Source organism: Lepidochelys olivacea (assembly GCF_965140295.1).
Source record: "Lepidochelys olivacea isolate rLepOli2 genome assembly, chromosome: 1".
NCBI lineage: Eukaryota > Metazoa > Chordata > Testudines > Cheloniidae > Lepidochelys > Lepidochelys olivacea.
The window spans coordinates 334,217,093-334,242,475 of NC_140411.1; the positions used below are offsets into that span (position 1 = coordinate 334,217,093).

The window sequence follows — 25,383 nt, forward strand, 5'->3', positions numbered from 1 at the left end:
GGGTCTTTCCCAGACTTCCCTGTCTGGAGAGCTTTCCTAGCTCTCCCTAATTTATTTCAGCCACCTTCTGTTCTTTACAGGAATTGCCTGCTTCCTCTCAGGTACGGCTCATTCTGTAATCAAGTTGGCTTAATCCCAGACTCTCCAGCCCGCGTGGCACGCCACCCTGTTACAGGAGCCTAAGTTTCATTTTCAGACATGCCTTGGGAGCTTAGCTCAGCTATGTGTTGCAATGCTAAGCAGAGAAATCCAGGCATAAATTAATAAAGAAAAGCCCTGAGCAATGGGACCGGACCAGTGTGGATGTTTGGAGCAGTACTTCGCCTTCCCCAGCTGGTGGTTCAGCTCACTAATTTACAGTGAATATGCCAATAATGAGGATAGGGGAACATGCCCGTAGAAGAGAATCACAATCTTCCAACTGGGGGAAAAGAAGTAAAAAGTAATGCACAAACCCAGAATGTAGTGTTCTGAACTCAAGCCATGGAAATATCGGAAGGGAATTTGTTGCAAAGAAAACAAACATTCAAAAGGTGCATATCTGGATAGAAAATACTAACCTGGGGGACCTATGGCTCCTTTAGTCCCAGTGTTCCTACTTTCTTTTCATACTAAATGCTGCCAGAATGGTGCAATGGAAACAAAAAAACATACTTGTTTCATAGTTGTAGCAGCAGTGGTCAATTTTGTGAGTGGAATGAAAGGGAAAGCTAAATGGTGATGCTGATCATTTAAAAATATTTCCCTCAAGCCAGTCTCAGCCTATGTCATCTCAGTCACATGTGTAAGCAGTCCATATATAGTACTGTTGCTGCAATACTCTGTGCCAGGAGGCCAGAGGTTCAGCAGAGGAACTAAATACCATCCCAGCACCTCTGTGGACTTACGCTACATACCATCAAGACGATGAGTCATGATTGTCTGTGTAGATGAGAGGGAAATGGCCCCCTTTTCACCTGTCAGCGGGGATATAAAATCCACAGCAAACCATAGGAAAAACAACAGGGAAAGACTACAATCATGGATTTTCACTGCAAGCCCTTATGGTTTACTTTCCTGAACCTCTAATGCTTTGCAAGGTGTGTGAATTTTTTGAGTCATCACTTTCAGGCATGCTGTGCTACTTTACACTATGCTGCACCCGTACAACCTGCATCCAACTTAATAAAATAAGACTCAAGACAAGGCAAGTGAAAACAAATTCGAACAACTGATATGTGAACAAGTTGACAAATGCTTGACTACATAAGTGTCACATCTCACTAGCTGTCATTCCAAAACACATCTGCTTCAGCCACGGCTAGTGACTTTCAAGAATAGGCTACATTTGCATCTGAAGATTTAAGTGAAGTTCATACATGCTAACTGACACAGTATTACAACTTAAAGAGCAAAACCGTGCTTGTCTCACCACCCAGGATCTTCTTCCTAGTTTTATAATCTGTCAGTGCAAGCCATTATTTTTAGAGAAGTGCAACATTGCTCTCTGACATATGGGCTATGCTTTATATAGTATCCGAGTCAGTTATTATTACTATTTATTATTTGTATTACCATAGTTCCTAGCAGCCCTAGTCAGGGACCACAAGCCCATTGTGCTAGATGCTGCACAGTTGGCAAGTCTCTTGTCAAGAATGACAACATTAAGCACCCAATGATAAAGTCTGCAAATTTTGCACACACCCCCCCCCAGTGAATTGCTCATTAAAGGATTTTACTGCACTGCTGGAGAAAGGCAATTAATACACAGAAATTAGAACACTAAGAGTCCCAATACTATAGCACATGGTGGAAAAATTGGCTGAAGAATCAAGACACACATTGCTGCATAAAGATATACACTAGGCATGATCTTGCAATACTCACACAGATAAAATCACCCTTTAACTTTATGTTCATAAAATACATTTTAAACATTTGTGTACTAAATTTGTCAAGGTCTAGGAATTTCCAGCTATCTTTTCATACCCAAGATTTAAGAGCAACATTTAAAACTTATTTTTTTATAAAAGTTCAGTCTAGTATAAAAATAAAAAGGAGTTTCCTAGCCCCCCTATTTCAGAAAGAAGTTTGATATGTTAAAGAGGACGACATATAACAGATACTATTTGTAGATGTGTGTGTGCGCACATATATAATACACACATGTATGTACAAATGCAACAAAACATATTTGCTTTGGGTACCAATAATTTATTCCATGTATCTTCCACTTCTTCCTCCATTTACAGCATTTTCCCCTCTTAACTGTGTCTCTGAACTGAGAAGCATGAAATTGCTGTTGTCTTACAATCCAGCAGATAAAGTCCACTGCTACCTACCCTTACGATGGACAATCTACTTATGTGACAATAAAACACTAGCAAAGTATGGGGAAGGTTCCCTTGTGAGCTGTTTTCTGAAAGGAAAAGTACATCCTGCCTTGACTGCTGTCAGCCCTTCAAGCTGTCCTCCCTACCAACGTTTCTCCAAAGTGAGCTCTTCCAGTGATGCTGGGTGATGTGTCAATTAAAAAAAAAGAAAAAAGTGGGAAACAGATGAAATTCTTAGAGCCAAACTTAAAACAGAGACTTCATTCAGACAATCATGCTGCTGCTGCTGCTTTACCTACTGATACAGCTTCTGAAACTGACAGGGCTGAATGGTGCGTAGTATCAGCAAAGGACAAGACGAAGAAAGACTACAATTCACTGAAAAGAAACCTGATCTTGATGAATGCCATGGAATCACAGCAATTCTTAACAAGCCCTACTTTAACTGGCTTAAAGGCCAGGCATGGGATCAATGAAATAACTGCCAAGCTGATAAATACCTCTGCTCCCTTCCATAAAACTGACTTGCTTGCATTCAGCAAAGATTACCCAAACTGGTATAGGTAGGTGCACCAGCTGACACAAACAAAGCCTCAACAAAGATTCAGCACAAGGGAATGGAGAAGATAGGATTGTTGCCTGCCCTTCTTTGTGAGATACTACTGAGTTTTAGGGCTTGTCTACACAGGAAGTTATTGTGCGGCAAGCCAGGGCATGAATCTTACTTGCCATGCACTAGCTGGCCATGTGGACCCTGCTACTGTGCACTAAAAGTTCTGTAGTGCACTGTTGATGTACAACAGCAGCATGTCAAAATACACGATGGAATTTCAGTGCACAGTAGCAGGGTCCACATATTTGGTATATGGACTTGCAGCTTCTGTGCCTACTGCTGTTTCCCACAATTCCAGCTCAAGGTGGGAGGGACGGATTGTAATTACCTTCTGTTCCTCTTCTCTCAGAAATCCCTTCATCTGCTCCTCTCTTCAAAGGAGTGAAACCACCAAACTCTGCCTCTTCTGCATCCGTCTCATCACCAGTTTTATTTTGGGAGTGAAAATTTTGGACAAGTCTACCTGGGTTGAAGTTTCTCTCTCTAGATCAAGTCTGAGCTCAGGGTCTCCTGTATCACGACTAGCACCATTACACAATTGGGTTGGCATCTATTTAATGACATTTTAAAAATAAAATAAAGAATACTTTTACTGGAACTGAAATAGGAAGTTTATCAATGAGATTACATAGTGCAGTCTATTAGAACTGCTGAAATTAAGTTTTATGTTAGTTTGAAATAGGCTAAGCAAAGCTTACACACACACACACTCGCATACACACTCAAAGTGGAGGCTTACATGGCCCGTATTCTGTACCAGTACATAAGGACAGGCGCTGTGAAACTTCTCCAAGCACATGCTAGGGTTAAGCAACCTAGCAGTGCTAAAACTGGAAGCATTTCATTGGAGAGCTGAAATACCTGGGATGTTACAGCTCAGAACTAAGGTGCATTGGCATAGCTGCTTGGGGCATGTGCCCTGTACTTGCCTACACCACTCCAGTGCTTGGCAAGTACAAGAGACAGAAAGAGAGATCATCAGTGTAAGCCAGACAAAAAACTATTTCCCAACACTACCTCTCCCTTTTTTCTTAACATTACAATGGACATTTGATCCTTTGACTGTATGTTCAAAGGCTGAAATTTGTTCAGTTTTGGATCAATCCATTCACCTTTCATAAACCGTGCTCCTCCTGTGATTACATCATCTATATATCATTTATGCCAGGGGTTAGCAACCTGCGAGCTGATTTTTAGTGGCACTCTGCTGCCAACTGGGATCCCGGCCGCCGGCCCCGCTCAGCCCGCTGCCGGCCTGGATGGACGAACCCCATCTGAGCGGGGCCAGCAGCCGGAACCCCAGCTGGCAGGAGCTGGCGGACAAAACCCCAGACCGGCAGCAGGCTGAGCTGCTCAGTCCGCTGCCGGTCTGGGGCTCCATCTGCCACCCCGCTGCCAGTCTGGGGTTCCGTCCGCTGGCCCCTGTAAATGTAAAATGTATTACTGGCACGCAAACCCTTAAAATTACAGTAAATAAACAAGACTTGGCACACCACTTCTCAAAGGTTGCCGACCCATGAATTATGCCATTCCCGTGCCTGAGTTTAGTTAATCACATCACTACATTGCTGCTCACAAATATCATGTCATGAAACACCAGGTCCACAAGGACTCTCTCCCCCAGAAAGCCTCTTGTTTTTTCCTTAGGAGGTAGTTGAGAAATTATATGGCAACTGAATGCACAGATCAGAAAGTCAGTTCCCTGAACCCTCTCAGTTTTCATTCAAAACACTGAATGAGCCCAGAATTTCTGCTGAAAGCAGTGGTTGGACCTAATGAGTTAATTAATCAGGGGGAGGGACCAGTTATGCCAACTGCAGTTATGCTGGTGATAGGGCTGTAAGAAGCCCCTGCTGCAGGGGTAAAACGCCACCTGGCTTTCCTATCTAACTGGGTCTTGCTGAGCTGACATCAGCTACCGTTACAAGAGCTACCATCAGCATGGGCACCCAGTGACAGTGCAGCATTTCAGCACTTTGCCAGTCACTGTGAGCATCACTGGCTGATCTGACAGACGTTCTGGCATCTGTGAGACAGGCTGATAATCTTTTCTTGTCTTTGGGAGGCATCTGTTAGCACCACCCAGCCTGTTATTGCTCTACCCGTTATTTTTGCACAGACTCCATTGAATGCTGGACTGGTAACAGCCTAGAGAGTAGCTGGTCATTTTTTTTGTTTTTGTTTTACTTAATACGGTAGGTTATGGCATGTTAATGTGATATTCTGCAGTCCTTTCTCATGCAGAATTCTGATAGACTTCAATGCCCAAATAGCAGCCAACATCCCTTCCTTTTATCTATACCAGGCAAGATGACTGAGCCTGTTTATTTTGCATACCAACTGCCCCACAGTCCTTCTTGCCTTTGCCATATCAGCACTAGACTACTGTAATATATGTTACCTGGTGCTAGATGATGAGACTATCTAGATAAGCTATTACCAGCAGGACAGTGGGGTGGGAGGAGGTATTTTTTCATATTCTCTGTGTATAAATAAAGCCTGCTGCAGTTTCCACGGCATGCATCCGATGAAGTGAGCTGTAGCTCACGAAAGCTTATGCTCAAATAAATTGGTTAGTCTCCAAGGTGCCACAAGTACTCCTTTTCTATCTAGAAACTGAAGCTAGTGTAGAAATCATGTATTAAGCAGAGTGTTATACTAGGAATGCATTGCAATAGTGATTGGTTGATTGCAGGGTGGAGTTCAAGGTGCTGGCTTTAATCTATGAAGCCAAAACACACTGGGACTTGGGTTATCTGATAAATCACCACCTTCCACATTCAATCATACAGCCGTTGCAATCAGCAGAGGCATTAGAAATGGAATGTGATGGCCAGCTGGCCATGTTCCATGAAGAGACACCAGAATTCGCTTGTATCCTTGGTTCACCAAAGCTTGCATTTGTTAATTTTCCAGACATATTGTAAAGCTCATGTTGTATTATTATTATGATTAGGCATGGAGGGTGAGAGAATTTAGGATAGTAAGATGTCAGGACGAAAGATTAATCCAGTTGTCACATGTAAGCAACAGTCTGCAGCAGCACTCCGATAACTGCATTGGTTGTTGGGGCACCATCACTGATGAGCAATCAATCAACTGTCTCCACCCCTGATGACTGTGTGTCAGTGCTTGAGTCTCCGCGAAGTCCATTCCTGTCCACTCTTTTATGTTGTCCATCCATCTCTTCTTCTGTCTACCCCCTCTTCTCTTCCCCTGTACTGTCCCTTGGAGGATGATCTTGGATAGGCCAAATGATCTTGTTACATGGCGGTACCACTTCAGCTTGTGCTTCTTCACGGTTGTCAGGAGGTCTTCATATGACCCAGCATGTTGGGTGATGATGTTGTGAACCTCTTCATTAATAACGTGGTCGAAGTAGGAGATGCCCAGGATTTTACAAAAGTATCTAATCTCTACTACCTGTATTTTCCATTCAAGTTCTGCTGTAACAGTCCATGTCTCGTACGCATACAGAAAAATGGAGATGACCAGTATGTGCAGCAGTTTCAGTTTGGATTCCAGAGAGATGTTCTTGTTCCTCCAAATTGGCTTTCGCTTTGCCACTGTTGCTGTTGTTTGTGCAGTTCTTGCCAAAATTTCTGCCTTTGATCCTTCATCAGTGATGATTGCCACCAAATACTTGAACTGTTTCACTGTCTCCAGCTCTTGTGGGCATCCTAAAAAAAGTTCATTCTGGTTTTAGAGATATACCAGGTTGCAGAAATATTCCATCCTGCGCTGAGAATGGGGAATATCACTAGAAGAGGTAGCAGCTCCAAAATCTAAGTGATCTTTTCAAGTACTCCAAGTATATATTGTATGAAGTTGTGGATAGTCCAGAATACATAACATTGTGGTTTATTTTATTTATGATTCTTGTGCAGCAATAGCACCCAGAGCAATATCTTTCAGTATAAACCCACTTTCACACAATAGAATACGAAAGATGAAAGATGGCTGGACAATTAAGGCAGACGGCTAGAAATGGAGGTTATTTACCAGTAACTGGAAGTTCTTTGAGATGTGTGACCAGCTGTGTCCATTAGCTCACCATGCTCAGTAGTTCTCCTCACGCTCCAGACTGATGACATAACAAGACAGTGAGGGTTGATGCCTCTCCAGTTCCTCTTCTTACTATAAATCCAGTAGTAAGTGGAAGCAGAGTGATGGAGGATGGGTAGAGGCCTACAGATAGGGACCACATATCTCAAAGAACTTCCAGGTATAGATAAATAACCTCCCTTTTGTCTTCAAATGCTGGTCCCTGTTTGTATTCCACATGTGGGTGATTGACAAGCAAGATTCAGACTGGAGACGGGAGTGAGGATTCCAGCAGGAAAGATGCTTGAAGTACTTCAGTTCCCACTGCTCCATCCAGGGCAGAGGCCTGAACTAGTGATTAATGTTTTGTGAATGTGTCAATGGAATTCCAGGTAGCCACTCTGCATGCATGCAGTATCGGTACTTCCTGCAGCGTGCCCTTACCCCATCAGGCGAAGGGATATGTCCAAACTGGTAACATGTGATGATGCACTGAGAAATCCATTTAGAGATTCTTTGAGAGGATATAGCCAGTCTTTGTGACCCTTCCGCTATGGCAAGAAATGGCCTAGGTGATTGTTCTGGTAGGTTTGGTCCTCTGCAGGTAGAATGCTAAGGCACATCTTACACCGAGGGAATGAACTCTCTTCTCCTTAGCAGAGGCGTGGGGTTTTGGGAAGAAAAACATGTAAGTGGATCGTTTAGTTGACATGGGATTCAGAAATAACCTCAAATGGAATTTTGGATGTAGGCAAAGGGAGACTTTTTCTTTGTAAAAAAAAATATTTGGGGGGTCTGCCATGATGGGTGGGTCTGCTCTCAACCAGAAGGAAAATACAACTGTTGAACCCTGAGACTCTAGGAACAGTCCCGGACAATATGGGGAAAAGAACTAGCTATACTATACTATAAAACTCTAACTATACTAATATAAAAACTGTAGAACTATTTACACAATTTATTTACAGACTATCAAGGAGAAATTCTGGAGAAATCTGTGGGCACAGGGATTCTGACTCAGGACATGTGGCAGCAACAAGGAACTGGAGAGGTGTCGGCCTGTACTGTCTCTTCTTCCCTCAGTCTGGAGCACAAAGAGAACCACTGCACATGTGCTGGCCAACAGACACTGCTTGTTAGAATTTCCAGATTCAGGCATATGGAATACACATAGGGACCAGCATTTGGAGGAGCAGTCAGGGTGTATGAGCTAGAAATGCCAGATACAGATTGGGGTACTATTCCTGGCTCTGTCACAAAGGCTATGACCAGAAGCAAGTAACAACAACAATAATACTAACCTACTGCCCCCCCTCCCCCGAAGCTATGTTAATTGCAAAGCACTTTGAGATCCTTAGCCTGAAGGAGATCTTGAAGGAGATACCATAGCCATTACAGGCCACCTTCTCCATAATTCAGCTATTAACAACCTAGAGAAAGGCAAACAGCTACAACATATTTTGTTTTTTAAACATGTTTTTGCTAAAATTCGTTCTGTAAGTAACAGCAATAAAACACTACTATCTACAGTATAGGGCTCCAAGAATAAATTTAACAGTAGCCTCAGTCTCAGAGGATTAAGCTAGGTCAGGCATTGCTTTCATTTTAATTATGTTAACACTGAAAAACAGAAAATTGCCACAGCGGGGGCATGGCATGCTGGGGGGCTTGTAGAGTATGTGTAGAGTCTCCAGTCATGGGACAGCTGGATTACAGTTCCAGAGCTACCAATCTATAAAGGAAGAGACTGTAGCTGTGGTCAGATGGGGTTTCCTCTGCATTGCCAGGAGATTGAAAATGTTTTGATAAGATGAGGCCCAGACCTCAAGAAAGATACCACAGTATTTTACAGCAAACGCCGCAGTTATAGCCACGGTAAGGGATAGTGTTTAGAGCTACTACTGTAGAGTGGTGCAGTGCCTTTTTTAACAAAGTATAAACTTGCATTATCAATAGTTAAAATTTTCAAAAGCTCTTAAGTGGCGTAGGAACCTTTTTTCACTAACTAATTATTTAATAAAGGCCTCATTGTGCTAGGTCCTGAACAGCTATAGTTCCTGACCCGAAGAGCTCACAAACTAAGATCATAAGAAAGACAAAGAGTGAGAGAACTGGAGGATTATCATCCCTATTTTACAACAGGGAACTAAAACAGAGATACTAAGCGTCACACAGAAAATCTCTGGCAGGGCCAGGAATTGAACCCATATCATCTGGCTGTCTATCCAGTGCCTTAATCTTCCTGTAACACCGGAGATATTGTGTCTGGAGGTAGCAATAGCTCTTGCGGTGCTCATCAGCATGGCAACCATGTAGTGTGGTTAGCAAACGGGAAAAGAGACCAGAAAAATACATGTTTAGGTACCAAAAATAATATTTTGGACACTTGAACAGTTCTTTTAAAAAATGAACAGTCCTAGCTAACTGAGACACGGAATTATTTTTTATTGAAGCAAACCTGTTGTAGGCTGTAGAGAATACAGAGGAGAAAATGGAGAGAAAAATAAAAGATATTCAGATAGCTGTACTTATATTTTTTTCTCTTCTTGATATGCATATTTAACTCTCACAGATGACAATGGAATAGTTCTTAGCAACTAAATTCAGATTTTCAACAGTCCAGCTGGTTTATGCAAAGAGGAAATTAAAGGAGAAGCTGTGAAAGTACAAACATTCCCATTTTTGTCTTCACCCAAAACAGCAATAAATAAGTAAGCTGCCATACCAAATCTGCAGCCAAAGCAAATATTCCAGTAGCACTATACATTTGTGTAGTGTCTCTGACTCATGGATCTCAAAGTCCATGGATCTTACCACAATTTCTTACTTAAACTTCACAACATACTAGTGAGGTATTGTTAGAACCCATTTTACAAATGGGCAAAGAGAGGTTATACAATCTGCCCAAAGTTGCATTGTGGTCTAGTAACTAAGAACCCAGGTATTTTGGCTTCCATTGCAAGAGTGAATATTCCCTGAAATCATTCTAAGCCACCTGTGGGCAGGACTTAAAAAAATTATAGAAAAAAGAGAAAAAGTAAGCAAAAATCGATAGTAACAAGTGAAAATGTAGCAGAAATATAAAGCCCTCTCAGTGTTTGATGTCTTGTACTTCTTATGGAATTTCTGTGTATTTTTATCTGTGAACATAAATGATCAAGATGCGCCCATGGAGAGTGGGCAGCAAATGGGACAGGAGGTTATTTATAAATGTACACCCTGCCACAGATGATTTTTAAAGGGTCAGCTCCACTTTTTAGACTAATACAGAAGGAAGTTTCATCACGTATGTAATCTGAGCTATTAAGCCAAAAGAAAGAAATACCCTAAGCATCCAGTCAAGTGGAGACACTTAACTTCCCTGCCAAGAGCAACCAGTTTGTGAAAGTGAGACTGTATTAAAAATACAGGTAAAGATAGAGATACTTGGTTATTACATGCCATTCTTTCAAAGAAGTATCAATCCAACCTCCATATAATTGTGTGAAATCTAGGGTTGCCAACCTTCTGACTGGAGAAAGACAAACACCCTTGCCACGTCCCTGCCCGAGGCCCCATCCCCCGCTCACTCCATCCCCCCCTTCCCTGCCTCGCTCACTCTCCCCTTGCTCCTTTTCACTAGGCTGGGTCAGGCGGTTGGGGTGCAGGAGGGGAGTCTGGACTTGGGGATGGGGCCGAGGGTTTCAGAGTGTGGGAGGGGGCTCCCACACTGGGGCTGGGGCAAGGGATTGGGGTGTGGGAGAGGGTGATGGCTCCAGCTAGGGGGGTGTGCTCCAGGGTGGGGCCAGAAATTAGGGGTCCAGAGTTTCGGAGAGGACTCCGGGCTGGGACACGGGGTTGGGAAGTGGAAGGGGGTGAGGGCTCTGGCTGGGGGGCGGACTCTGGTGTGAAGCTGAGGATGGGGGTTCGTAGTGCGGGAGGGGGCTCAGGGCTGGGGCAGGCAGTTGGGGTGCGGGAGGGGATGCGGGATGCAGGCTCCGGGAGAAATTTGGGTGCAAAAGGGGGTGAGGAATGCGGGCTCTGGGTGGCATTTATCTCAGGCGGCTCCCAGAAGCGGACAGCATGTCCATCTCCTAGGTGTAGGCATGGCCAGGCGGCTCTTCATGCTGCCCCCGTCCGCACACACCACCCCCGCAGCTCCCATTGGCCGCGGTTCCCATTGGCCACGATTCCTGGCCAATGGAAGCTGCGGAGCCAGTGCTCAGGGCAGCTCTGTGCCTAGGAGCTGAACATGGTAGCCGCTTCCGGGAGCTGCGCAGAGCCAGGGCAGACAAGGAGCCTTAGTTGTGCCACCAGACTTTTAACAGCCTGGTCAGCAGTGCTGACTGGAGCTGCCAGGGTCTCTTTTTGACCAGGCATTCTGGTCAAAAACCAGATACCTGGCAACCCTAGTGCAATCATTGATGCGTGCAGTCTTTGTATACTATCATGTGAGGCCATACACCTGCAGAACTCATTTTCGTTCACGTTGATTAAATTTTCAGATGTAACTTCTCTCATGTACGCACATTATGCCAGATCCAACTTCTGTTGAAGTCACTTGCATTGAGTGATGGGTTAGGCCAACAAGCAATATTACACAAAAATTATGTGCGCGGGAGCTCATATGCACAGAGGCTTTGTTTTGTTCAGCTGAACAATATAGATTGCATTTCAAAATTGTTGGGTAAAAGCCCATCACCTGCCTACATCACACTACTGCCTACACTAAATATACCCTTGTCCTTTGCAGCACATTTCTGAAAAATTCATCAGTGTTGTTGCCAACATGTCTTTTCTTTTAACTGTTAGTGTTACTGGCAATTTTTAAATCAGGATTGGATTATTTAATAAAAGATACACTCAACTTCAAACAGAAATTATTTGGGGTATGTTTTATGGCCTGTGTTACATAGAAGGTCAGATGAGATGATCATAATGGTCTCTTTCTGACCTTGCAATTATTGGCAAAAGATAATATTGCTGCACTCAGAACATAAAGGGAAGCCTTCAATCACGCAAATATTAAGGAGACTGTAATGCCCTTTTTCACACATTTTATTCTGCTACAACAAGGCTTTTAATCGGCTGCATGGTTGAGCAGGTATCCATTCAGAGGTAGTATTAATAAAACCATGCTTAATCTCAGAGGTCCTATCTTCACCGGCAAAAATGTGCATTTTTCAATTGAGCTAAGCTACCTCAATTGAACCACATACACACACACCCTTAACATCTGAGTAGACAGCTTAATACCAGAGATGAGCAATGAACGGAATTTGTCCCATGGGAAATTCTGATACTTCAACATTCCCAAATCACAACAAAAACGTTGAAATATCAAAAATATTTTGTTGATTTGGAAATGTCAAAGCATTTCATTTTGAGTCAGTTCAACATAAAACTACATCTGCTTACGATGTTCCTGTGCCTCACGGTTGTTGTTCAGGTAACTCATGCCCTCATTCTCCCCTATGGCTCAGCTCCCTGGCTGGAAGACATCTCCCATGATGCACCCGCAGTCAGAGGAGAGACCACATTGCATCATAGGAGACGTCATCCAGCCAGGGAGCCCAGCCAATGGAAGAGAATGTGGGCATCAGGCATCCAAAATACTACTCCAAATCAGGTAACATAGAACTGTAGTTTAATGTTGTGTTGCCTTGAAACAAAGTGGAAAATCAAAAAAATTTCTGCAAAATTGAAGTTTTCCTATCAAAAATTCCAATTTTGCAGAAACTGAATTTTTCATTCAAAATTGTTGTGACAGAAAATTCCAGACAAGCTCTATTTAATATCTTTAATATTAATTTGAGCTAGTCATGTTGTAGCTACCTATTTTAAATGTGTTAAACAGGACCTATATAGGCATTACAGGGAGTTTTGAACTGAGTTAGCTCATTCAAATTAGCTTAACTCATTTGAAGAACACAACTTTTTGCCTACACAGACTTGGCCAGATGGACTCATACATCTTAAATATCTCTCATTTTGAGGAAAATCATTCATTTCAGTTCCAAAAATACTTAAATTCTATACAAGGATGGTACCTATAACTTTTCTTGCAGAAAAATTATTTCCAAAGAAATAAAAAATCATGGTGCCATGGTTACAGACACAGTTATCTAATACTAGAAGAAAAAAACTCTGTGGCATTTCCTGCACAACTCTAATATTTGTATGCCTCTCATTTGGAATTTTGTGACACTTTGTGTCCCATATTTGAGCCTTGGCAGATTATAGGGGGGTGGACAGCTTACTTTCTGGGAATAGTAAATATATGAACCTAACTAAGATTAACTAAACGTAATTTCTCTCCTTGCTAGAAAAGCACCTGCTATCTTCATCCATTTTTTCACAATAATCTCTCCATATAAATGTCATACTATTTTCTTAATATATGCAGACCAGAAATAGAATAATGAATCCCCTCTGAGTTATCTCCAATGCTTGATGGAGTGACACTTTCATATATCACGTACAAAACCATCAGATAATGTTGTCCAAAAATCTTCATCATAGAGGTTTAGCACAGAGGTGTATTACACCACTGCAGATTTTGTTACAGAAGGGTGAATTTTCATTTATAGTCATGCTGGCAACCTGGGGGAAGCCAGTATATTATTGGGAAAGTCAACACCAATATTGCTTATTATAACCTTGCCCCAACTTTGTTTCTGCTACATGCCTAGGGAACATCATTTACCCAGTGGAGCCCCTTAGCAATGCCAGCGTATGAACAATGAGACGGCTGATGTCATTCACTGGTATCTCCCTTCGGGCATCGCTAAAAGATGTATTGTCCTCTTGCATCATACTCGCTCTCAATTTAACACTTTGATACACTTTAGTCCCATTGGTAGGACTGTGGTGATTAGTAACAGCTATGACTGACTTCATTTCTGCTCTCAGTCAAAGTTGAAGCTGTAGGTATAAATGTACCTACATTTCAGATCAACTTTGTGCAGCACAGATGATCTGTTTACAAAATCAGTAAAGCATATGGGGAAGCTACTGTATGGCACAGAAATGTGCATGGTAGATGAAGAGGAACTGCTAGTAGAAGGCAACAGATTACGATTCAGAAGATAACAAGGGAGTATCACAACTGTGTAAAAATGACCTGGAGGACGGCATAAACTCAGAAGTCACAGTGTGCACTGATGACAAAAACAGGAAGCTGTGAACAGAAAAATCAATGCAAAATATCTCAACCATTAACGTTTATGGCAAGATGAATGAAGTAGGTAATGTTTAACCTAAGGTAATGGAATGGAAGACTCTAAATCACAGAGACTAATCTCAGACTGATAATTAATAGAGAACACAAGCCAGAAACAAAACTGAAGTTGGTAACAGTATTACCAAACCTCACGTTTCTATTGGGAGTCTTGCACTATTTTGGCATATTTCTGAAAGACTTTCATTTTAAAAACATTTCTAGCCCAAGTGGCTGTGAAGAAAATGTGAATGTACCCTAATGGATCAGACCTAGAAAGTAAAAAAAAAAAAACAACACCCCGATTTTTTTTTAATCTCACGCTTATTAAGCCAGTCGTATGATTTGGGAATACGTTACTCATAATTATTGAATACTTGAGGTTGGCAATAGTGCGGTAATATACGCTAAACTTGTATGCACAACATTTGTTAGTAGTTATAAAAAGAAAATGAAGTCTTTTGCAGACAAATTCCTCCCTAGACTATTCCCATGTAACCCTTCTGAAGTTTCACAGCTGCACCAGAGGGGAAATTATGACTTTTGAAGGGTATGTAGGTATTTAATATAATGGCAGACAATATTCTGAAAGGAACTGACTAGGATTTAAATATACAGTTTTCCAGCATGCACAAAAGGGTATATGTACATATATGTATATACACACACACACTTTTATGCCTATATACATATAAAGGCATAAAAAGTGTGTGTATATACACACATGGCATTAAAAAGTTAAACAAAGATTGGGAGAACGTTTCATAGGAATAGAGGTAAACACTTGAATACTGGGAGTCTGCAGATGTCCAACGCAATGCTTTGCCAACTGGAGCAGATGAATATGCAATTGTGGTAGGCTGGATGAGGGTTATATATATCCAAAGTATGCTCATCCAAGGAGGGGCTGATGCATCTGTTGTATTTGTTTAATTAATGTTTGTAAATCATAGAAATCCTCAGATGATTAAAAACACCTCATGAAGGCCAGCTAAAAATGGTAATTTCTGAGCTGTTTCAGCACCAAAGAGGGAGCATTAGGACGTAAGCAACTCTGAGCAAAATTCACATCTGTGCAGAAGGTTTAAGTGATGCTTAGGAACTCGGAATATTGGTTGATCATAGGACGACTATGAGCCACCAATGTGATATGGCCATGAAAAAAGCTAATGCAGTCTTGGGATGCATCAGGTGAGGTATTTCCAGTAGAAATAAGGAGTTTAGACTTGAAATTAGAGAAAAGTTTCTAACCATCAGAGGAGTGAAGTTCTGGAACAGCCTTCCAAGGGGAGCAATGGAGGAAAAAGACATATCTGGCTTCAAGACTAAGGGTATGTCTTCACTACCCACCGGATCAGTGGGTAGTGATCGATCTATCAGGGATTGATTTATCATCTAGACGCGATAAATTGATCCCCGAATTGATGCCTATACTTCACCCCGGCAGGAGGAGTAAGCGGAGTTGACAGGGGAGCTGCCACGGTTGACTCGATGCCGTGAGATGGCCAGGAAGTCAAAGTATCTTAGTTCGACTTACAGCTACATGAAGAGCGTAGCTGAAGTTGCGTATCTTAGTTCGAACCCCCCCGCCCAGTGTAGCCCAGGCCTAAGCTTGATAAGTTTATGGAGGGGATGTTATGATGGGATAGCCTAATTTTGGCAATTAATTGATCTTTGACTATTAGCGGTAAATATGCCCATTGGCCTGTGATGGGATGTTAGATGGGGTGGGATCTGAGTTACTACAGAGAATTCTTTCCTGGGTATCTGGCTGGCGAATCTTGTCCACATGCTCAGGGTTTAGCTGATCACCATATTTGGGATCAGGAAGGAATTTTCCTCCAGGGCAGACTGGAAGAGGCCCTGGGGGTTTTTCGCCTTCCTCTGCAGCATGTGGCACAGGTCACTTGCTGGAGGATTCTCTGCTCCTTGAAGTCTTTAAACCACAACTTGAGGACTTCAATAGCTCAGACATAGGTTAGGGGTTTGTTACAAGAGTGGGTGGGTGAGATTCTGTGGCCTGCGTTGTGCTGGAGGTCAGACTAGATTATCATAATGGTCCCTTCTGACCTTAAAGTCTATGATTCTATAATTCTGGCCCTCTACACAGGGTGAATTTCTTTTGATGGATAAAGTGGCAAGGTAAGTACAATGCCAGGAGTCTGAGTCTCCCATGTTTCAACAGGAGTTCTTCATATGCATCAGGAGACTACAGCCACACAGGTATAAATAACAAGCCCTGTAATAGGTGCCTATTGTTAGTGGCATTACCAACCCTAAGCATTGAAAAATCATCAATTAGGCCCCAAACGTTCATGAAAGTGGCTAAAAATGAAGAGGTTTTTAAAAGAATAATTTGGGGGTTCTTCTTATTTGCCTTCTTGGTTTTGAGCCTTTACTGTGCATTCACTTAATTTTTCAAGATTTTCTCAGCAACCATGGGGGCTAGAAACTTACTTTTTTCAGATGAAAACTGAGATTCTCACATATTCTCTTGATTTCAGCAGCTGAGATTTTAAGAAAAACAATAAAACTTGTGGGACTAACAATAAAATTGCAAAAACTGGCAACACTGCCTTATGTGTACATGTGTACTAAGGTGAACACTAAGCCAGCCTCAGAACACCCAGTGACACATTGTAGGTGAACAGCATGACATCCATTTTATACTTGGGTAAGCTAAATCACAGAGAAGTTAAAAGATCATGTATTAAAGATATAGCCCTGCATTAAGAATGGGGAAAGCTAAGAGATCTGGAAGAGTAATCAGGAATTCCTCCTGGCGAAGCACAAAAAGCAATGGCAGATCCACAATCCTTTAAATGGGTACAGCATATGGTGACCCCCTGGTCCAGACTACTATACTGGCAGATGCAAGTGCATGTCTTTCCTCACCACCTGTAAGGAGGCTAGTACTGAAGGCTAATACAGAGCAGTGGTTTCACTCCCCAGCCAGCCACTGGCACTCAAATCAGGTACAACTGGAGTGGGATGAAGGCTGCTTGTGCTCTCTCCCCTCACTCCTAGATGGCCAATCACAATCTGGCTTTAACTGACTTGTCCCAGGCTACACTAAGAGTCAGTGTGAAGATGAGAGTACGCAAGTGACCCATCTCCCAGTCCACTGTTCCATCCTTTAGACCCCACTTCAAGGTATGCCTGTTTCTAGATTTAACACTAGGAAAGGCAAGGGAGTCAACACACTTTGGGCTTGTCTTCACTACTGGGGTATGTCGACCTAAGTTACGCTACTCCAGCCACATGAACAACATAGCTGGATTCAAGATAGCCTAGGTTGACTTACCCCGGTGTCTTACCGCACTGCATTGATGGGAGATGCTCTCGGAGAACTGGAATACCGGGGTCAACTGGAGAGCAGCAGCATAGATCTCCCTGGTAGTGAAGACAAGCCCTTGGAGTGCTCCATGCAAATCTGGTCAGCATCTCTTAGGAAGGGCATTGTTGAGATTGAAAACGGCAACAGAAGGCTACTCTGAAATGAATCAGGGTTTTGTGGGTATGAGTTACAAGAAGCAATTAGCCAGACTTGGCCTATTTAGAACACAGAACAGGAAAGGAAAAGGAAAAGATCACTGCCAATGAGCAGTTTGAAATAGCAGCTACTTGCAATTCAAAACATAAGGGATCATGGGATTAGAACAGAGGGCTGACTTCTTATAAGAAGTTCAAGGTGAATTTCATTTACACTGAAGGTGGTTGAAATATGGACTAAAATGGCCAGTCAGCAGTAGAATAAACACACTGTGAAGCTTCAGCCAACACATGAACACACTGTTGGCAGAGGAAAATCAGGGGCTACCATCACGGAAGACATGAGAGTTAAAAAGATGAGACGATAAAGGCTAAGTGATTTACTTAGAGATACATCTTATCCCAACTTTCATGGGGTGTCTGTCTCAAAACACATCTTCCCAATGGATGATGTACAAATATTATAACAAAATAAGTTACCTTAGAGGATCCAGTATTCAGTCAGTGTTTCAAGATTACTAATGACTGTAGAGTACTATCATCTTCATGTCATGAACAGTCATGTGCACTTAGAGGAATATTTTCCAACCTATTTATCTTTTGATTTGCCATTTGGCCCAGGTCCCTAATGTGTCAATCAATACTATAAACGTCTTCCCTATGCCAACTAACTAATGAGTTGATTTTCTATCATGAAGTCACCAGCCCTCATTCAGCATATGTCAAATCCTGTACATATCAGGCTGACACTGCCCCTACATTTATAAGCAGCAAAAACAACAACAGTAAAAACATGCATCAGTAAAACATGAAGACTCAAAAAGAATGATAAATAAGTAGAAGAGAGAGATCGAATTAGTACTCACCACCAGGGCTTTCGATCTATTACTCAGTAGTTTTTCAATATCTGTGGCCGCCATTTCCACCAATTTACGTGCATTGTTGGCTTCCACTGTATACAGATTGTTGTGTTTCGTATAAATCTGCATGAGAAAAGGAAATCATTCAGAACTAGCACATGGGCCTCTTTATTTACATTGTAATAACAGCACAGTAGCCTAGTGGATTGAATACAGGACTGTGAGACAGGAACTCTTCAGTTATTATCCATTTCTCAAAAACCTACGTTAAGCTGGGCAAGCCACAGCCTCTCTGCTTGAAAATTGTGTCCCCATTGATTTGGGGATTATGAGGGCATAATGTAGGGCTGAATTTATTATCATTACTGTTAATATTAACACTCAGCACTCCTGGGGCTATTATGATAATTATTACTAATTATTTGCATTGCAATAAAGCCTAAAGGATCAAAGATCAGAGCCACACTGTGCTAGTCACTGTGCACACATATAATGAACCGACAGTTCCTACCCCAGGGAGCTTTGGATTTCTAAGTTTCAGTTTCCCTGTCTCTAGAAAGGATATTGTAGTTACCTCACTACTACCCATCTCACAAGGATGGCTGAAGGATTAGTGCCTCTGTTAGTCTTTGGCGATCTAAAGTACTATGGGATCAATTCTGCAAGGAGATGAGCAGATCAAAATCAGCAGATTTAACAGTCCTCCACATCTGCAAGCAATGCTCTGCTCCTTTCAGGATTGAGCCTTAAAAATGATGGCTCTCATTTTCAAAAATGGTTAAATGGTTCTGGGTGCCTCCAGTTTTTTGTTTTGTTTTGTTTGGGGGTGGGGGGGGTAAGATACTTGACCTGAGATCTTAAAGGGCCCTGACTTTCACAAAGTGCTGAGCATCCCCTATCTGAAAATCAAATGCCTATAAAAGTACCTGAAGTTGAGCCCAGAAATCACTGATGTATTGTATTCTTCCTAAAAGATTAAGAGACAGATACTCAAGGTGAATCAGTGTACCACTACTGAAGTAAACATATTTATGCTGATTTCCACCTCCTGATAATCTAGACACTTATTTACCTTTATTTTAGTAAGGTATATCGTTCACCTAGGGGTTTGTTTGTTGTTTTAATATTGTCCTTACTTCCATGATTTAAAATTCACCATGTTGAGGGAGTACCTAGTTCTGTTATTCTGTGGTGTTTCTAAGGGGGATAACTACCAAAAAACAGAGAGGAGTGGGGTTTGCTTCTGTTTTTTAAAGGACACCCCCTTCTTCCTACACAACATCCTTAAAGGGAGAGAAAAACCCTAACAATAATCTGGAAAAAGAAAGAGTATGTACCTTATGGCTAGATAGTGAATGGGGAAAACTAATTTATGCAACCAACAGATGGTCTGAGGTCACACAAGTGCTTTGCCTCTCTGAAACATTGCCTGATAGGGGTTATAATGTCTTGTGGGAAGTAATTCTAGGCGCACACACACAGGAACAGGTCCAACACTAATTCACTGGCCGAGCTCCAGCAGAAAGAGCTCACAAACTATCCAGCAGACAAATTCTACCAGCTGTGCCAGGGTTCTCAGGGTATGGTGGCTTTAAAGGGACACACCAATATAGGGATCTGCCGCTTGCAGCTGGTAGATTTTGAATATTGCCAGGTCTGACATCATTCTCATGAATGAAACCAGTCATGTCTGATAATTCATGTGAATGACAGAACTGACAAGACTTATCATTAGTTTCAATCAGTTTTGATTTCCAGAACACTGGATTATATACTTTTTTTTTTAATCATAAACTTTTTCTCCCTCAAAACTGATTTAAAAAGAAAAATGTTTTAATTCTTGCTTTTGGGAAGATATCCCCCAAACACCTATAGAAAATCCACCACTGAAGCCTAGGATTACATAAGATCTCACAAGCAAATATAAGTCCACTGTGCTGCAAAAAGTGGTGATTCAGTCATGGATGCTTCTTGCTCAGATGATAGGCAGCCAATGCTCCAGTGAGGGGCAAGAGGAGCACACTAAAGATCTCATGACTCATTTTGCAAATCTTAGTGTTTTGGTCGAATTCCAGCATGGCTAATTATCTCATGCCTTCCTAAAGTTCCCACTGCAAGTCCAAAACCAAATTAGACATCATGGACAAGATAGTCAGATGGCAAAGCATGTACAATTAGAGACAGATTTTATAAGGTGCTCAGGTCCTAGTTAGTCATCTAAATAAAGGCTGGATTTTCAAAGCTACTCATCAACCAAAAGAGACATCATCCAGCCAATGTCTTCTGAAAATCTGGCCCTATTTTTGTAATGACAAATGTATATTTAGTTACATTAGACAGGATTACAAAACCATAGAAGGGATATATGCTTCAGGGCATAAACCAACTATTAATTGATCGGGGTTAGATAGAACATGTTAAAAAATATAGAATTTAGATAAGTTAGATGCATTCAAGTTGGCAAGGACTGATGAAATTCACACTAGGGTACTTAAGGAACTAGCTGAAGCAATCTCAGAACCATCAGCAATTATCTTTGAGAACTCAAGGAGGGGAAGGGCAGGTCCCAGAGGACTGGAAAAGGGGCAAACATCGTACCTAGCCTTAAAAAGGGGAACAAAGAGGACCTGGGCAATTATAGACCAGTCAGCCTAACTTCAATAACTGGAGAGGTACTGGAACGAATTATTAAACAATCAGTTTGCCAGCACTGAGAGGGTAAGAGGATTATATTATAAGCAATAGCCAACATGGATTTGTAAAGAAAAAATCATGCCAAACCAACCTAATTTCCTTCTTTGAAAGGAAAAGGAGTACTTGTGGCACCTTAGAGACTAACAAATTTATTTGAGCTTTCGAACAAACTTTCGTGAGCTACAGCTCACTTCATCGGATGCATTCAGTGGAAAATACAGTGCGGAGATTTATATACATAGAGAACATGAAACAATGGGTGTTACCATACACACTGTAACCAGAGTGATCACTTAAGGTGAGCTATTACGGGGGGGGGGGGGAAGGACCTTTTGTAGTGATAATCAAGGTGGGCCATTTCCAGCAGTTGACAAGAACGTCTGAGGAACAGTGGGGGGGGGGGGGGGAATAAACATGGGGAAATAGTTTTACTTTGTGTAATGACCCATCCACTCCCAGTCTCTATTCAAGCCTAAATTAATTGTATCCCATTTGCAAATTAATTCCAATTCAGCAGTCTCTCGTGGGTTACTTGCCTAGTGGATAGGAGAAAGCAGATCTGATATGCCTCTATTTTTTTGGGAAGGCTTTTGACAGAGTCCTCCATAACATTTTCATAAGTATCAGAGAGGTAGCCGTGTTTGTCTGTATCCACAAAAACATCTGATGCATCTGAAGAAGTGGGTTTTTTACCCATGAAAGCTTTTGCCCAAATAAAAATGTTAGTCTTTAAGATACCACCGGAATCCTCGTTATTTTCACAAGCAAACTCGGGAAATATGGCCTCAATGAAATTACTGTAAGGTGCACAACTGGTTGAAAGACCATACTCAAAGAGTAATTAACAATGCCTCACTGTCAAACTGTGTGTGGCAGGGGAGGGGGAAGGGAGATGTATCTAGCGGGGTCCTTCAGTGGTCTGTCCTGGGGTTTGGTTCTATTCAATATTTTCTTTAATGACTTGGATAATGGAGTAGAGAATATGTTTATAAAAATTGTGGATGATACCAAACTGGAAGGAGTTGCAAGCACTTTAGAGGACAGGATTAGAATCCAAAAGGACCATAATAAATTGGACAACTGGACAATCAACAAGATGGAACTCAGTAAAGACAAGTACAAAGTATTGCACGTAGGAAGGAAAAAATCAAATATAAAATGTGGAATAACTGGCGAGGCAGTCATACTGCAGAAAAACCTCTAAGGGTTATAGTGGATCACAAATTGAATGACAGCCAATAATATGATGTATTTGCAAAAAAAACCGCTAGTATCATTCTGGGGTGTATTAACAGGAGTGTCATATGTAAGACATGGAGGTAACTGTTCCACTCTATTCGGCACTAGTGAGACCTCAGCAGGCGTATAGTGTCCACTTTTAGGAACCACACTTTCTTAAACAAACAGGAAAGAGTCCAGTGAACAAACAGGAAAGAGTCCAGAGGAGAGCAACAAAAATGATATAAGGTTTAGAAATTTGACCTATGGGAGAAGTTTAAAAAAACCTCTAGGCATGTTTATTCTTGAGAAAAGAAGACGGTCTTCAAATACGTTAAAGGCTGTTATAAAGAGGAGGGTGATCAATTGTTCTCCATGTCCACTGAATGTAAGTTAATAAGTAACAAGCTTAATCTGCAACAAAGGAGATTTAGCAAAAAGAAAAGGAGTACTGTGGCACCTTAGAGACTAACCAATTTATTTGAGCATAAGCTTTTGTGAGCTACAGCTCACTTCATCGGATGCATACTGTGGAAAACACAGAAGATGTTTGTTTTTATACACAGAAATCATGAAAAAATGGGTGTTTATCACTACAAAAGGTTTTCTCTCCCCCCACCCCCTCTCCTGCTGGTAATAGCTTATGTAAAGTGATCATTCTCCTTACAATGTGTATGATAATCAAGGTGGGCCATTTCCAGCACAAATCCAGGGTTTAACAAGAACGTCTGGGGGGGGGTAGGAAAACAAGGGGAAATAGGTTATCCTGCATAATGACTTAGCCACTCCCAGTCTCTATTCAAGCCTAAGTTAATTATATCCAATTTGCAAATTAATTCCAATTCAGCAGTCTCTCCCTGGAGTCTGGATTTGAAGTTTTTCTGTTGTAATATCGCAACTTTCATGTCTGTAATCATGTGACCAGAGAGATTGAAGTGGTCTCCAACTGGTTTATGAATGTTATAATTCTTGACATCTGATTTGTGTCCATTTATTTTTTTATGTAGAGATTTAGGTTAGATATTAGGGAAAACTAGAAGGATAGTCAACCACTGGAATAGGTTACCAAGGAAGGTTGTGGTATCCCCATCATTGGAGGTTTTTAAGTACAGGTTGGACAAACACCTGTCAAGGATGGTCTAGGTTTATTTAATCCAGCCTCTCAGCAAGGGGTGGGTGGAGTAGATGAACTCTAGAGGTCCCTTCCAGCCCTATGTTTCTATGATTCCATGTGCGTTTTATCCCATAATTGACCACTACAGAGTTTCTTGTACCTTGCTCTGAGGCATCTAGTGCTGGCCATTGTCAGAGATAGGATACTAAATTAGATACTGGTCTGATCTAGTCTGGTAATACATATATCTACATTTCTAGCCAAGTCATCATCATGGCCAAGAGCCTGGTACATTGGGGAGAAGGGACATAAAAACTGTTTCACAGGACTGCCAAAAAGACCAAATCTGAGCTCAGTTTTGTAATCTCAAGAGGTCTGGATTTAAACAAACTGCACCAAACCTACCAGGATCTTCTATCAACAGTCAATACCCACCTTGACCACTTAAGAGACAATCATGGTAATCTTAGTGATCCTCATATACGCAAAGCCTCTGATTTTGAAGCCGAATGCAGTACCATAGACACTAATGATGGGCAGAGCCATTACTGATTATGGATTTTTACGGTTTGATAACTGTGCAACAAATATGATTAAAATGTTAATGAGATTTTACAAAGAAATTAAATCAATTGGAAATAATTTTTACTTTTCCAGGGTGTCAAAAGAACCATTTTTCATTTATTTGAAATTTTTAATTAAAATTTTGCTTTTGAAAATTTCCAGTTTTTTCATTTTACCCATGCCTTTCCCCCACTTTTGTTCTTTTTCTTTCCAGAGGGAGGCAAGAAAAAAATCCCAAACAAACAGAAAAAAAACTTTTTTTTTCATTTTTGGGTTTCACTGGCGGGCAGGGAGGGGGGGAATGTTTTGCAAAAATTTCCATTTGAAAGAAAAATAAAAATAAAAAAGGCTATTTTTGATTACAGGAAATATTTAATTCCAAACAATTGAATCAGCTCTGGTGTATTAAAATAAACCACCACCCAATAATACTGCAGACATATAAATATATGCAAACCATCTTTCTGCACATATGGGGTTGAGGGTGGTGTATGCAGGTCGTGAGCTTTTGATGTAATAAGTGCTAGGGGTGATAAGGGAATTAATTTTTTTCCCCAACTCACCAGTTATAAGTGTCCTAGCACTGAGTGTTCAATTGCAGAGTCCTAAGAGAGGGACAATGTACGATGCTATCACATGTGCCTGCAAAATGCAGGATGTTGCCCACAGAACAAAGCACAGCACTAGAACCTCACCAGGTCTTTTAGCCTTGCAATTCACTGCAATATTTAAATACCCTTTATTGGTGGGGATTTGTGGGAAGTTGCAGGTAACTGAATAGCACTTTAGCCAAAATGCTGGGTACCACTTTCAGGAACAAGGAAACATTTTCATCTCCCTTCCCCTGCTCCTACTCCAAGAATAATCCACATAATTATAGTGAAAAAAGAAAAGGAGGACTTGTGGCACCTTAGAGACTAACAAATTTATTTGAGCATCAGCTTTCGTGAGCTACAGCTCACTGAATTGCACTGAAGTGAGCTGTAGCTCACGAAAGCTGATGCTCAAATAAATTTGTTAGTCTCTAAGGTGCCACAAGTCCTCCTTTTCTTTTCGCAGATACAGACTAACACGGCTGCTACTCTGAAACCTATAATTATAGTGGAGATCCAACAATGCCAAACTGGAATCCTTTACCCTGTTCAGTGAAAAGTCTTCACTGCAGACACTGTGGGTCCTGCAGATGAGAAGGGCTCACTCTACTGACGTTCACATTATTTCCAGAGACGCTGCCTCTTTGTCAGGAATTTAAAGTTGCCAGGTGACCTAACCTG

At 41.5% G+C, this 25,383-nt stretch overlaps 1 protein-coding gene across 3 annotated transcripts in view; it reads right to left on the reverse strand.

Moving 5' to 3' along the window:
- The window catches only part of CACNA2D1 (calcium voltage-gated channel auxiliary subunit alpha2delta 1), a 681,161-nt gene that overhangs the window by 555,888 nt on the left and 99,890 nt on the right, over window positions 1-25,383 (reverse strand). For all 3 annotated transcript variants that reach the window (XM_084632490.1, XM_084632488.1, XM_084632489.1), the window contains one exon: window positions 18,526-18,642. In XM_084632490.1, coding sequence (XP_084488616.1) covers window positions 18,526-18,642 — 117 coding nt within the window. The remainder of the gene's footprint in view (window positions 1-18,525; window positions 18,643-25,383) is intronic.